This window comes from Ovis aries, chromosome 4, assembly GCF_016772045.2.
Source record: "Ovis aries strain OAR_USU_Benz2616 breed Rambouillet chromosome 4, ARS-UI_Ramb_v3.0, whole genome shotgun sequence".
Classification (NCBI taxonomy): domain Eukaryota; kingdom Metazoa; phylum Chordata; class Mammalia; order Artiodactyla; family Bovidae; genus Ovis; species Ovis aries.
Window position 1 is genome coordinate 68,504,084 of NC_056057.1, and position 15,513 is coordinate 68,519,596.

The window sequence follows — 15,513 nt, forward strand, 5'->3', positions numbered from 1 at the left end:
TATGGGATGCACAGTGGAGTCTGACACTGAGTGGAGAAATTCTAAACTTGTGGGATTACGCTGCAAGGTTTTGAAAGGCTTTTGAAGAGAGCAAGATAATATATTTAGAAGAGATTTTTCCAGTTATATTAGATGATCGTGAATTCTGGGTGATCACTTAGCACACAGGAAAGCAATCTATTAGAATGGGAACTTCAAGAAACTAGATGTTTTGTTCACAAATTTTTAATTTTCAAGTTTCTTTCACAGGCATGTTCCCATTTGATTCTACAACAAGTATTATTAGCTCATTTTATGGATGAGAAAATGGAAATTCAAGTTAGCACGGCCAGTGGTGCTAGTGTTTGGGCTGAATCTGCAACTCCAAGGCACGTGATACAAGACACAGAACCCTTGAAGTTCAGGATTTACATGAACCCACATTTATTTACGAAGTCAAGAATAAGCATTAGAAATAAGTCTCAGAGAGTTACATTTAAAGCAATGAAAAGAAATACAAGTCCACTCTGGGAACAGAAATGGATGGAACTCATTACTATAAGAAGAGGCACAAGCTAAAACTACATATGCTCTCAGGAACATGTTTACATGAATTCCTAAATGACAGATTTACACTCAGCTATTTGTGAAAAATAAGATATCTGCAGGGCATCTCTTCCCTGGAAGACTGCTGTGCATTTTTACAAAATACCCCTTACTGTTATTCCTGGGGTTAGAATATAGAACAAAATAAGTATTATGGCAATTATCATGTTATGACAAATTACATTGTCTAGTTCCAAATCATGTCTTCCGCTCATAATTCCCAAGGATTTGTTGTGGTTATGCTCCTAATCTGAATCTGATATTATTTCAAAAGAGTTGACAAAGCCCCTGTCAAATGCTTTTCCCCCTCAAAGAGAACTCACAGTTGATCTTTTTTTTTTCAATTTATTTATTTTTTTAATTTTAAAATCTTTAATTCTTACATACGTTCCCAAACATGACCCCCCCTCCCACCTCCCTCCCCACAACATCTCTCTGGGTCATCCCCATGCACCCGCCCCAAGCATGCTGCATCCTGCGTCAGACATGGACTGGCGATTCAATTCTTACATGATAGTATACATGTTAGAATTCCCATTCTCCCAAATCATCCCACCCTCTCCCTCTCCCTCTGAGAAAAACACCAATACAGTATACTAACACATATATATGGAATTTAGGAAGATGGCAATGACGACCCTGTATGCAAGACAGGAAAAAAGACACAGATGGGTATAACGGACTTTTGGACTCACAGTTGATCTTTAAAAAAAAAAAAAAAAAGCATGTGGGTTAGTTTGCTTAAAACAAACATAGGGCTCTCGCATGGACAAAGTTCAACCCTCAGGCATATGAACATCATATGTAAACAAAACCCTCTGTGCCCAGGTCACTGACAGTACCTTCAACCCCAGATATTGATCACGAGGGAGATAACCAGAGGACACTTGGCTTGAATTAACCAGCCCCCAACCAGAACCTTACAAGCTCATAGAACTTTCTGAAGGAGTCATCACAAGGTTCTCTTTGCATCAGAAAGTCAGCAAAAGAGTATTATTTACCCAATAAACATGCCTTTACGATCTCACTGACTGCAGCGACAAACACTGTAAAACAAAATGGCTCATTTTTCTGTAATAAAATGAATTTGAATGAACAACTTAAATCAACATTAGGCAGCCAAATTATGTGTATTAATATTTGCACATCATTAGCCAAATCCCAAGTGAATTGTTTCATTACTAAAGGTAATGCTAGGTTTGACTTTTCATTTCCATGGATATTAACTTATATATTTGTCTGAAAATAACTTTTGTTTGAAACTCAATCTACTTCTGCTTTCTGTATACACACGCACACACACACATACATCATTATGTACATGTGTATATATATACACACGTGTATACTCATGACAAGAAGCTTCAGGTCAAGACAAAATGTGTTCCTTGTTCTCTCAGTTTCTCTTTTCAACTTCACAGCTTTATCACACTGATGGCTTTGGAAAGAGGGGTATACATAAAACTCACAAATAAATATGTAAAGTCTAGAATCATAGTGAAGCAAAAACCAAAAATAAAAAATAAAGCACAAAACCTATATAAATAAGAAGTGGATGAAAATCTCAACCTGTCCCTCTCAATAGCATTTCATTTCAAAATCACTGTGCGGACCCAGAAAAATGAAGGACACCTTTCAATGTCTGAGACTAAACCAAAATAGGGCGTTGAGAATCAGGGTTGAACTGGACGTCAGGGGAGACAGGGTATGTTTCTGGCCTGGAAAGTGGATAGGATGGCAACTGTGAGAGCCTCTGATCAGTCAATCAGCAGGTTTTGTATGGTAGATTCTGTGACGAAGGCTGAAGTTGTCCAGACCAGTACTGTCTGGTTCAAATATAATATTAGCCACGTATGTAGTTTTAAATATCCTGGCAGCTACATTAAACATTTCAATAAACAGGTAAAATTAATTTTTTAATAAATTTTCTTTAACCTAATATCCAAAAATGTTATCATGTCAACATATAATCAATATAACAAAATTATTCATAAGACATCTTACCTTCTCTTTGTTTTGTAAACTGTTCAACTGTGATGTGTATTTCACTTTCCAGAGCATCTCAGACTAGCCACATTTCAAGGGCTAAATAGCCCAGGTGGCTGCCATATTGGATCCTGCCGGTCTAGGTGGAGAATCAGTCCCTTAGAGGTAGTGTTGCAGCCCTCACCCTCTAGTAGATGCCTCAGATTTACCCTCAAAACCATGCTCCCTGCTTCCTGCTTACTTGCTGTCCCCTAATTGATCTCACTCGGGTTTATTCTTGAGAAGCAAAATTATTTAAGAAAAAGCACTTTATATCATTAGAGCGGCATTCTGTGAAATAACTAGAAAGAGCTAGGTTTCCTTTTCTTGAAGAAGACAGTGCTCAGCCAGGACTGAGGGTACGGAGGGCAGTGACGGGACATGATGAAGTCTAGGTACTGGGTTTCTGATGAGAAAAGAACTAAATAAGGTTATTATCCAAGTGATTCTGTGATTCATATTGCCCAAAATTTGTGATCTGAGTTATGTCAATAAAGAATAAGCCATGCTTGTCACCTGCCTCTGGCTAGTACGGTTTCTGAATCTAGTGGCCGAATCTCAATATCCACCTCTTTCTTGACAGTAGTTTGACATTTTAAAGATAACCCTCCACTTTTCCATTTTTTGGTTGAACTTGAAGATGGTAACAGAAGTTCAAGAAGGGGGGCAGTTTCCTTTCCGTAGGAGCTGTCATGTTCCTGTATCTTATTTGCATACATTTCCCCCCAGTTAGAATAAATTCCAAAAGCTAACTTTATCTTCTAAAAATCAGTGTGTTTTCTTTGCCCTGTATGTGCCTTTTGCAGAAGCAAAACACTTCTAGGCAAATGGTTTACTGTGGGTCAGGGTGGTAGAAAATCTCCTTTAAATAGCATATCTTAAATATGCCACTTAGCAACCTCAGTCCACACATCCACAGTTTTCCTATTTTCTTTATGATTTGGGGGAAGAAACATAATTATAAGATCCAAACTTCTTCTGGATAAAGGCATTTTTTCCTCTTTGAGGATGAAATTACAACTCACTGTGGGTTTATTTCAAAAAGAAGTAGAGTTCCCATTAAGGAAACAACAGGCCATTTTTTAAAAAAGCTTAAATCAAACTTCAGGACTAGTTAGGTTTACAAACATTTTAATTACTTTCCCCAACATCATATTCCATCTGTCATTCCACAGCTTGCCTCAAAGTTATGAAAAAATTACTTTAAAAAAAAAAACCAATTTGCAAAATTAGTAAAATGCAACCAAAGCAGCATAAGAAGCAAACACAAGAACGGAAGAACATTTAATCAAATTTTCTATCCCTAGCTAACTAATTCTACATTAGTAAGGTCCCTGTCTTAGAACTACTGACACCGCTGCCCAACAGAATCTTCTGTATCACCGTGAAAATGTTCCATTTCTGCATGGTCCAATATGGTAGCCACTAGCCATATGTACTACTGAGCACTTGAAATGTCCCTAGGACAACTGGGGAACTGAAATTTTAAAAAAATTTAAACAGCTATATGTGGTTAGTGGTTACCATATTGGACAGCATAACTATACATAGTAAAAGCAGACATCAGACCGCTTAAGTCTCTGCCTCTATGGACACAACAGCCTTGAGTTCTTAGGCCCATTTAAAATACGAAGCACTTGAGGATTTCCTTTTTGAAAAAAATAATTACATAGAATGGCCTTACAACAAAGTCAGATTAAAAAATGTCTGTGAGAAATTCTCTAAGGATGATACTACTCTTTAGGATGAGCCAGTAAGAAGGATGGAGGATGAATGTTCTGGAAATATGGGTCCATACTCTACCACCAACTAGGGGTTCAGCTCTACCACCAACTAGCCGAGTAGCACTGGGCAGGCAGTTCCTAGAGTTACTTAGATCCTGATTCTTCCTTATACAAATGCCAGAATCTTCTAAACAACCAATGTCTGTCTTTGGTCCAAACCTACAATAAAATGTTCAGTCAATCCAGTTCAGGGGGTAAAAAAAAAAAAAAAAAAAAAAATTCTCAGGCAGAAGTTGTATGTGGTCTATCTGAACACCTTCTGTAATTTTAGCTCCTTTATATGTTCACTTACGATATAAACTAAGGGATAGACATTCTGCTGCCTGACGGTTCAGAATCCAGGAGCTTCATGAGTTGATAACGGGCCTTACATCCTTACACAAAAACCATGCTTCTGTAATGCCAGTGAAGAAAACCAACTGAATGCTGAGTAGCACTTTTCCTTTATTTGCACCCTTTTTTTTTTTTTTTTGCATTGAGAAAATTTTCAAACCTTTAGAAAAGTTGCAAAAATAGTACAATGAACACCTAATATACCCTTCACCTTGCAAGACTATTCTCAAGTACAGATACAAGCCCAGTTTCCTAGGTGTTCACTCTACAGAGTACTGACTTGGTAACATCTCTCAGTTCATATTACTCATGAGAATGAGCTTTGGTCAAACTGAGGTGACGGTCTGGATAACTACTGGGGGCAACAAAATAAAGCATAAGAATATAACTATATTTGCTCTGTCAACCATGACATCAAACTCTAACGTCTACAACTTTTGTGAACAGAGACAGAAACAAACCAGTTCCTCATGTTTCAAAAGGGAAGCGCACACTCTTTAAAATGAGCAAGACTTTGCTTCAATCCTATTTATTACCTCAAATCCAAGCCCTGTGCCCTCGCTGAACCTATTTCTCTGTTTACAAAATGGGATATTCCGTCTACCTCAGAGAAATATGTGAGATGATGTACACAGAACGACACATAGCAGCCACTCGGTCATGTCAGTTGCTTTTACAGTTTACTAAGCATTTTCCCAAACAGTCTCAGCAAAGACAGCCCTGTGGGATAAAGTCGTCAGATATCACTGTTTCTGATTTACAGCCAAGAGAACTGGGGCTCAGAGATGTTAAGGGAAGGAGAGAGGAAAGAGAGATACTTGGCCTCTAATAAGCAGGCATGCTGACCAGGTCTGCGGAGGGGATGCTCTCTCACTTCTAGGGATGCTCACCTCAACTCCAGGCAACAGGCTGTCACAACTGCAGTTTGCAGCGAGACATATAAAGCTCGGAGGAGCTAACTTCACCAAAGGCCACATAGCTAGCTGGTGGGTTTGGTTAAATATCTGGCCAAAGTGCCGATGTAAAGGGTTTAGGAGCTTTGTAAAGGGTTCAAGGGTCTTGATTAATGGTTTAAGAGTCCTGGTAAAGGGCTTAACAGTTCTGACAGGATTTAAGAGCCTCGGTTAAGAGGGTAGGTGCCCCAGCTAAAGGCTTAAATGTCCAGAATCTTCTGATTCCACATCTAGGGCTCTTCCTACAACATCTAATGTAGGCATATTTTAGAAGGTGGGATCTCTCTCCAGCTCAAGGGAGCAGATTGTTTCTCCACACCTAGCAGTTCTGCCAGGCCAGTGGCATCCAGCCTCTTTCCTCAGCAAAGCATTCTCCTCCACAGGCCACCAGGGCAAGGGGTGATTGGTGGCCTGCACAGTATGTGAGTAATACATATCTCAATTCCAGGAATATAACAATGTCTCCTCTGATCTGTGGTGATGATGACATTTTAAACAAGGTTAGTAATTGGACACCTTTCTAGAGAATGTCTGTTGGAACTCAGACATTGGGTGATCGAAGATAACACTTTAAACTGCTAAGGTGATTCTGTGAATGGGCTGAAGCTGGGTGACATGGGTGACTGTTGAAGCAAGGCCATACTGTCATAAGGCCACACTGTAAAGACTATATATGAAGACCAGTCCCCACAAAGGTGTTCAACTTCTAGTAACTGAAGGAAGAGGCAGGTTATTTGCACAATCGTCTGGTGAATAGCTCTTCCCCGGTACACACATTCCATCTTCAGACTCAGACCCCAAGTGCCCTGGCAGAGCAGATGGTGTGTGGGTCCAGCACATTCCTACCTGGGTTTCCTCTAACCATGGAGACTTTAAACAAACCTCTGCTTTTGTTAGTAACTTTGAGACACATGAGGAGTGAGCTCTGTCACAGCCCTGAAGCTGCACCACAGATGGACATGTCCATCTTGACCCTGTGACCAGAATCCATGTGATCCAGAAACAGCACAGCAGCTCCTTTCCCCACTGAGCCAGTGGAAAGAGAAGCAGCAAGGTGCCCGGAGGATTCGGGAACCATGAACAGGAAAGTAGACCAAAGGCAGGGTTTCTGAAACATCTCTAAATAGCAATCTGACCAACATAAAAACAGATGAGAAAAGAAAAAGGGAGAAAGAACAAAGAAGAGAAGAAGGGAGGGAAGGAGCCATTCATTTTGAAAATTCAATGACATATTTCAGGAGCCATGAAATGTGAACACATTCATAAAAGATAAATCATGGATGAGTGACAGCTGCGTGCCATTAATCTTAGGTCTATCACTAGGTTCCTTTTGCCTTCTCTATATCTATCTTGGCAGGAATCTTGATCTTCTGGCCCAAAACCTTTCCCCAAACCATACCAAGATGACACTGCTCAGGTCTTCCAATCCCAAAGTCCGGTTATCTTCACCACTGTGTGAAAACAGGCACCCTGCAGGGCAGCAGAAGGCCCTCAGCAGGACAGACACTTGGCCAAGTCCCAGGTGGCAGCGCAAAGGACACTGTCCAGTGAAACCCTGCATAGACTGGCCTGGAAAATACCGGGGGTTTGCATCCCCCCAAAGCTGACCCCCAAAGAGAAGGTCATTCAGAACTCTTCAAGGGATCAGTGGGAGCAGGGGAGGCATCTGGCATTTTAGCAAAAGTACACAGATCAGTGGGCCCTTGTCAAACACTGCAAAAAAGCTGTTATGCCTAGGAAGAGCCGCCTTTCATCTCAGATTCTATATCACTGGTTCATCTCAGGTTGACTTCCCCAGTTGCTCAGATGGTAAAGCGTCTGCCTACAATGCAGGAGACCCAGGTTCGATTCTTGGGTTGGGAAGATCCTCTGGGGAAGGAAATGGCAACCCACTTCAGTACTCTTGCCTGGAAAATCCCATGGACAGAGAAGTGTGGTAGGCTACAGTTCATGGGGTCTCAAAGAGTCAGACGCGGCTGAGCGACTTCACTTTCACTTTCATCTCAGGTACCACAAAGGACAGTGAGACTCTAGTAAGTTAAAATGAGGTGTGGAAAGGTTACCAGAAAAACAGCAAAAAAACAATAGCTTTCATCAGTAAATGATTTCTCTCAGGGGATTAATTATCAGCTTTGCAAATTTGCAATGTTTTTGAAATTGCAATTTTTTTGTGCACGACGATTTAAAATAAAAGTGACCAAATTCTCCTGCCATTCTAGGTAATTGAGATTAAATTACCAGCAATTAACACTAAAACAAAGGTAAAGATATTTGGCTCACACATAATTGAATATTTCTGAAGTTTAAAGGTGTAGAAGACTTCTTAATGTGAACTCTGTTTCAACAAAGACATCCTGTTTTGCAGTATTAGATCCATGGAGTTTCTAATTACACCGATATAAGTCTTGGCAGCATGATTACAGTTCAGTTTTGCCTTCTGAATCTAGGAATGTGAAAGATTTGTATATGCCACTGGTTGTGAGTCATCAATAACAAGTAATGAAAATTCCTATTTATCATTTCTAGGATCAACACCAGTTTGACAGCAGAAAATGGCATTATTTCCTTGGCCCGAATTACTGTTGTAAAGAATCTAGAAAAATAAATCCCTCAGTCCATTCAGGAATGTTCTTTTCCCAATTAAAGTTTCAAAGACTGCACATAACACTGAGTTTTACTTTTTTTCTATTAATAGTTGCATTTTAATTTCAAAAGTCCCTGTCAATTTCATTTCTATAATCCAATCCATTTATTTTCTCAAAATCTTAACTTCTTATCCCAAGAATCCTTTTAATATTTAATATTTTACCTTGTTCAGTTACTGAAAAACATCTCAAAGTTTCTTTATCTATTACTTTACTTGAGTTGATTTTTCTTCTTTTTTTAAAATTTATTTGTTTTTAATTCTTACATGCATTCCCAAACTTGAATTAAAGATTTTAAAATTTAAAAATAAAAACTAAAATTAAAAAAAAAAATAAAGACAGCAGGTTTGGAAAAAAAAAAAATAAATAAAATAAAATTTATTTGTTTTTTAGTTAAAGGATAATTACTTTATAGAATTTTGTTGGTTTCTTCCAAACATCAACATGAATCAGCCATAGGTATACATACAGGGTCACTGTAACAACCTAGAGGGGTGGGGTGGGGTGGGGATGCAGATGAGAGGGAGGTTCAAGAGGGAGGGGACATATGTATATCTATGGTTGATTTTCTTTTCTTTCGTCTGTGAAATTATCCATTTGGTGATCACATAAGTAATACGCAAAAAGTTCTTATTTCAATTATAAAAGCAAATCTGACTCAAGATCATTAAGAAAAGTATTTTGCAAATCAACAATTGTTTATTTCAGAATATAATCAAGTACCACAGGCTAGATTAAAAACTTAAGGATAGGGATTCCGCTCCCCACCCCCCCATTTAAAATAATAAAGGTAATCAAACCTTCCTGCCAATCTAGGTGATTGTGAAATTTAATTACCAGCAGTTATCATTAAAACAAAGGCAAAGCAATTTCTTTTATACATAATTGAATATTCCAGAAGCAAATTTCTAAATATTTCTCAGAAAATGTATTTAAAAATTAATTTTAACTTGATTATTTCATCTGTTGTGTCCCAGCTGGTAATATAGAATAAATGAGATACTTAGGCGATGTGGTCCACCAATTGCAAGCAAGAACACATTTACAGGAAAATCAGATAACGTTAAGCTTAATACTGAGTAAACTGTTAGATTTTTACTCTTCACACAAATCCACCCAAATGTAAACCTCCCACAGCTATTCCTCTAAGAGAAGTTTACCCATGGTATTCTATTCGAGTTCACCTCTCCATAGGCTGGACACTACAGAATCAACTGTTACCTTCTTAGTGCTCAATTGCTCAAATATATCCTGAGGTGTGGAGAGTTGGACCATCAAACCCACTGTTACCTGAACAGAAAGAAATCCTCCCGCAGCAGCAGCCTTGAGTGATCTGGCAGCTCCATGATTGAGGCTGTTGATGGGCCTATAAGCATAACTGTCCAGAGAAGAGGAACCACCAAAAAATAGCCCTCAGAAGTTGAAAATTAGGCTATGAACTTCCCTATCTCCAGGGCTTTGCCTAAGATCATCCCTCTCCCTAAAATGCCTTTCTTGCTCTCTGTTTTCTGAAAACATCCCACTCATCCTTCAAGGCCCAAGTCATAAGTCACCCCTACTGACCCCTCACAACTGAGGTCATCCGTCTCCTCCCTGTACTCTCTTCCCCATAACTCATTTTCTCAAAATAGAGTATAGATTGTTGTTTGTCCATCTCTGCTGCTGGATGGGGAGGGAAAGGGTCTTGATTCATCTTTCTATGCCAAACACTTGGTGATTATGCCTGGAGGCTAAAGAAACTTAATAAATGCTTGTTTAATGGAGCTCAAACCTCAAGACCAAATCTAACATGCAATGCAAGAGGCAGATTTGATATGTGTTGGACTTACTTTGGTACCTACAGTCTGAGCCAGTGAAAGCTTTTTATTTTTTCCTTCCTCCAAGGAACAAACTTTATTCACACTGAGCATTCATTAAGTGCCACACCCTATGCTAAACGCTCTATACACATTACCTCATTTCATCTCCATGACATTCTTATGAAATAGTTCCTATTATTAGCATTAGATGAGGAAACTGAGGTGTGGAGAAGTTAAATAACACACCCCAACTTTTCCACCGGTGGAGCCGAACTCAAGGACAATATCACAAAGCTTCAAAGCGAGAGGGGTATGTGCGTTAGTCACTTAGTAGGGTCCGAATCTTTGAGACTCCATGCACCATAGTCTGCCTGGCTCCTCTGTCCATGGAATTCTCCAGGCAAGAATACTGGAGTGGGTTTCCATTTCCTTCTCCAGGAGATCTTCCTGACAAAGGACTGAACCTGGGTTTCCTCCGTGGCAGGCAGATTCTCTACCTTCTGAGCCACCAGGGAAGCTCTAAAGAATCCTTGAATTATTTTCAACACTTAACCTCCTTGAAGCTGAGGCTGAGGCCAACCTGAGGTCTGGCACATAGTAGGTCCACCTACTATAGAAAAAACGGTGATTAATAGACTGATGAAGTGCCCTCTATTCTCAGACTCTGACCTTTGCCTGAGAACCCAGCTGCCATCACAAACAAGCTCTATTATTTCCTGCCCAACACTTCTCACAGGTGTGAATTGCTTGTGTTTTCTGAATTATTCATGATCCACATGATGGTAAGTGTGCTTAAAAAGAGAATTCTGGTTCTCATATTTTTCAAGACACAGTACCTGATTAATTGGTGAGTTAGCCAATATAAGTTCATGGGCTAGACTGATTCATGGTAAACAACATATCCCGGACCACTTTGTGAATCTCAGCTTTCCTGTTATCTCTCAGTTTTCATTAGGATTTAAAACAGTGGTAACTAAAGCAAAAAATAGAACCTTCACACGCATCTCTATCCTATCTACAAAGCAGTTAACGTCATTTAAAGCTTATACTGTGCTGCTTCAAACCCATGTATTCTTCCTAAGGCTCCTTAAGCTTAAGGAGATATTTCATCAAGATCTGAAAATTCGGATGCCACAGCACCTGTAATTCATACACCAGTAAATCACATGATAAAACCACTTTACTGTCCTTCCTCTTGTCTTCTTTCCCTTCATTCCCACTCTCCCACCAGTTCATCTTGTGGGCCATTTTCAAAGAGGGGTAACCATATGGTAACCATAAGCCAACAGCACTGTATTTTAAATTCAATGTTAGTCAACCAAAATGAATTGAAAAGCAGCATCAGTGGTTTGAGGGTACTAAAAATAAGCTGTAGCATTTGCTGAGTTCTCAGAATTAAAAACCACAGGCGGTCGGTCAACTTGTTGCTGCTCTTAATAAGATATGACTGTTCTGCCCCATTGGCTGCTACTACCAGAAACTTCGACTACCTTGTACACGTAACAACACTGCGCTTTTCATCAGTTGATAATGATCAAAAAAGGAAGTGCCATTTCACTGGAACTAAAACCTGCCAAAAAAGATAATAGATGACTTTCAAGTAATCACCTTGTTCCATGTCACAACTGCACCTTAGTCAAAGCACCTTGCATTCATGATTTAATTAGTCACACATCTAGAGATAGGGTTCCTTATTGCCTGGCTTGCTGTCCAATGCCTCCAATAGAACGTTTCTTTCTCTGAGTTTAATTTTTGGAGTAATAATTTAAAGTGGACACACAATAGAAATTAATACAATATTGATATATTGAGTATTTCCATTAGGACTTCAAGACCTTCTTGACCCTTGAATACTGTAAACTACAGTAAATGTCTTGTCAGCTATCCCTTTAGGGTTTGTCATTAAAGTTTTCAATGACCAGAGCGGTAGAAGCATTCTACCTAATGCATCATCCTGATTAGAAACCTGTCATACTCAGAATCCAGAGGGTCTGCTGCTATTGATTCCTCTCCTTCAGATTCATTAGCGATTTCTTCTCTTCAATTAGACCCGCTGATCAACCATAGAAAAGCTGAAAGAAGCCCTTCCTTTGCTCAGCCACACTTGAAAGAAAAAAAAAAAATGTATGCCGGGAAAGTAAAATTACCAAATGTATTCTAAGAGGCCACAGAGGGAAATCACATACACACATACATACGCACACTTGAAACTGGGCAAGTGGTCAGAGGCTGGGCTTGACCGCCGGTCTCTTAACTTCAACCCTAACCAGAATGACAGAATCCCTGAATTATCCCTATCTCAAGCTCATACACCAAGCGTGCGTCTACACGGAGCTAATTTCTGAAACAAACAAAGAAAATGAAGTATGCGAAGAGCGAGGGTTTGCTCCCCCTTGCCTTGAATCTGGGCATCCAGTGGAATGGGCACCGCACAGCCAGAGGGTCCGGGCGCCCAGCGGCACCCTCACCTTCCCCGACCCGCCAGCCCTGGTTCAGTGGCGCTAGAAAGTGCGAGCCCGCCCTGCTCGCCTCGCTTCTTGCCTGCTGCTCCACAAATCCCCAACACCCCTACTTCTGCACACCAAGGGCGCCCCCGCTCTCCCACCTCTGCGCTGTCAGACTCCAGGCGCGAAGGTGCAGTGGGCGCCCAAGGGTGCCGGCCAGCCAAACAAGTGTCACAGCGGCCCTCACTCCGGGAGAGCGGGCAGAACGGCCACAGGTAGGCTCTCTCCATCCCAGAGTGCGGGGCGCGGGCAGGGGACGAGACACCCAGCGGGGCAGCCGCTCCCGATGGGCTGAAACTCACCGGAGGACACCGAGGAGCCGGACAGGCTGGAGTTGCTGGACGCTGCCATCTCCGTGCGCCCCGCGCGACGCTTCTCGCTCAGCCCCGGAGCGGACGCCGCCGCCGCTGCCCTGGCCCGGCCGCTCGCAGCCTCCGCGGCCCCCAGCCCATGGCAAAGTCCAGGGGACGCGCAGAAAGCACCAGCCTCCGGACTCTGCCTGCACTTCCTGCTCCGCCAGATGACGCGCTGCTGCCGCCGCTATTTATTTGTGGTTTCCGTCCCTCTCGGCGCCTTCGCACGCTGTTCTCCGGGTGTCGGGGGGTAGGTGGGAGCCGAGGGAGGCCGAGGGGCGGCCGGAGCGGACAAATCGTGCCTCCAGCCCAGCCCCAGCTGCGGGCCGCGCTTCCCAGCGCGCGGCTGGAACCCGGGCTCGCGGGCGGCCCACAGCCGCTCCACCAGCTCCCCGCACCCTCCCCGTGGGCTCCCTCCTCCCCGGCCGCACTTCAAGCTGCCCGGGCAAAGGCAGCGGGAGACAGACCGACAGAGCGACCTCCCCCTTCTCCCTCCGCCCCAACTCCTCTCGCGCGCACACAAAGGAAGGAGAGGAGACGCGGGAGCTCCGGGGCTGGCTCAGCGGCTGCGAGCTTGACAGCTCCTGCGACGGGGGCTGCAGGAGACGGCTATGGACTGCTGGGCGGGGGTAACACTGGCCCCAGAAGCCGGACCCAGCGGTGCCAGAGAGGCCGCGGGGGGCCGCGGGGCGAGCGTGGCGGCGGTGCGCAGCGCTGCTCCAAGGGTTTGAGGGCGCCCCGAGTGGGGCGCGGGGGAAGGTGGTGGGTCGCGGCGCCCCTGGCCAGACTAAGGAGCAGCGAGACAGCCCGGGTGGGATGCAGAGGATGAAGGCGGGGTCACTAAGGACACGAAGCTAGGGAGAAGGGGGCCTGGGATGCCAGAGAGGCTGTGGAGCGCTCCTTCCACTCCCCTCGAAATTGTCCTTTGTTGCTCTGGAGCCGAGGATCCCTGCCCTGCAAGAAGGTGCGTTTCCTAAAAGACCCTCAAAACACTCCGCAAGCCAGTCGGGCTGCACTTAAGTACCCCAGCCACCGGACTGCTCGACAGGACCACTGGGCTTTTCAGATGGGCCTTCAAAGAAATAGAGACGTCCCAGATATGTCATCAGGCCCACACAAAGCCAGCAGTCAAACAGAAAGGTTCTCAGCCTGTGTCTTGCAAAGGAGCCTCACAAAAGACCTAAGACTTGGCAGCAGGTCCAACTGTGCGCTAAGCAACTGCTTAGGTGTGTGAGAGAAAGAGGCTCCAGCACAAGGTGTGTACCTTACCCCTGTATTTAAAGCTAAATTAATTTCACTGGGAGGAAATATCATGCCAATTTTTTAAAGTCTATTTCACGCTCCCAGCAGGGTAATCAGTTCTTTCATTCCTGAAGCCACAGAAAACTGTGAAATTTGAACAGAAATTGTTAGATCAAAGGAAAAAGCAAACATTAAAGGGATGAACGTACTCTCATTATGTAGCAAAGTGGAAAGTGTTCACATTGGAGTAGTTCAGTGTTTAAAAACACGGTTAAAAGGACAAGGTCAATTTAAAAATGATCAGGAGTGACACAGGAACAGCAGCCAGTCCTAGGGGGTCCGCCTCAACCAAGCACCTAACACACGGTGAATAAATGTTGAATAATCACCATATGCACCCATGTAACATTTTCTAGTTGATTTAAACTATTTTTTTTTTTTGAATGCCCTCCAGGATACCATCCCAGTGTATGTTCCCAATGGGGCTCAATTTTTTTTTTTTCTTATGGACTTCCCTCATGGCTCAGACAGTAAAGAAATCTGCCCACCATGTGGGAGACCCAGGTTCAATCCCTGGGTAGGGAAGATCCCCTGGAGAAGGAAATGACAACCCACTCCAGTATTCTTGCCTGGAGAATCCCATGGACAAAGGATCCTGGTAGGTTACAGTCCATGAGGTTGCAAAGAGTCGGACACAACTGAGCAACCAACACTAACAGAATACCATCCCAGTGACATTCCCATTAAGGCAGCTTGCTGAATAGTTGACAGCTCTTGAGTACTCTCCAGTCACACAGGACTAAGTCTTCCTGACCCTCATCTACGTGGTACTTGAAACATCCCTGCCTGGTATAAGGAGAGCCAAGCACCCCCTCTCCCTCCCCTCTTCCATTTTTCTTTTTTGTGTGATGCAACCTTGATGCAGTTTACTGTGGTGCTCTTCAAAGACATACGGCCCATCAAAACCTTGACCACTCTATCAGAATGTAACTTCCAGTTATTTTTTCCAGAGTTCTTCTGATCAAAGGCATCATCTTCCTCTCTGACTAGTGATCTGTGTATCCCTCCAGATCTTTAGCTGGTGGACTGTCTAACTTGGCTATGTCACCTAAGTAGGGTTGTCTCTCTCTGGGCTTGGAAGGAGACAACACCTGGACTCAAACTCTGGTTCTGCCACTTATTAGCTATGTGACCTCAAGCGAATGACTCACATTCACTGAGCTTCAGTTTCTCCACCTGCAACCATACTCCTGATAACGTAGGGTGTTGTGAAGATTAAATGAGATATAT

The 15,513-nt window shown here is 42.8% G+C and overlaps 1 protein-coding gene across 1 annotated transcript in view; it reads right to left on the reverse strand.

Moving 5' to 3' along the window:
• Positions 1–13,146, reverse strand: part of CHN2 (chimerin 2) — a 343,495-nt gene extending 330,349 nt beyond the window's left edge. Inside the window, exon 1 of the mRNA XM_004007934.5 lies at positions 12,931–13,146. Coding sequence (XP_004007983.1) covers positions 12,931–12,979 — 49 coding nt within the window. The 5' untranslated portion in view covers positions 12,980–13,146. The remainder of the gene's footprint in view (positions 1–12,930) is intronic.
• Positions 13,147–15,513: the final 2,367 nt, after the last annotated feature.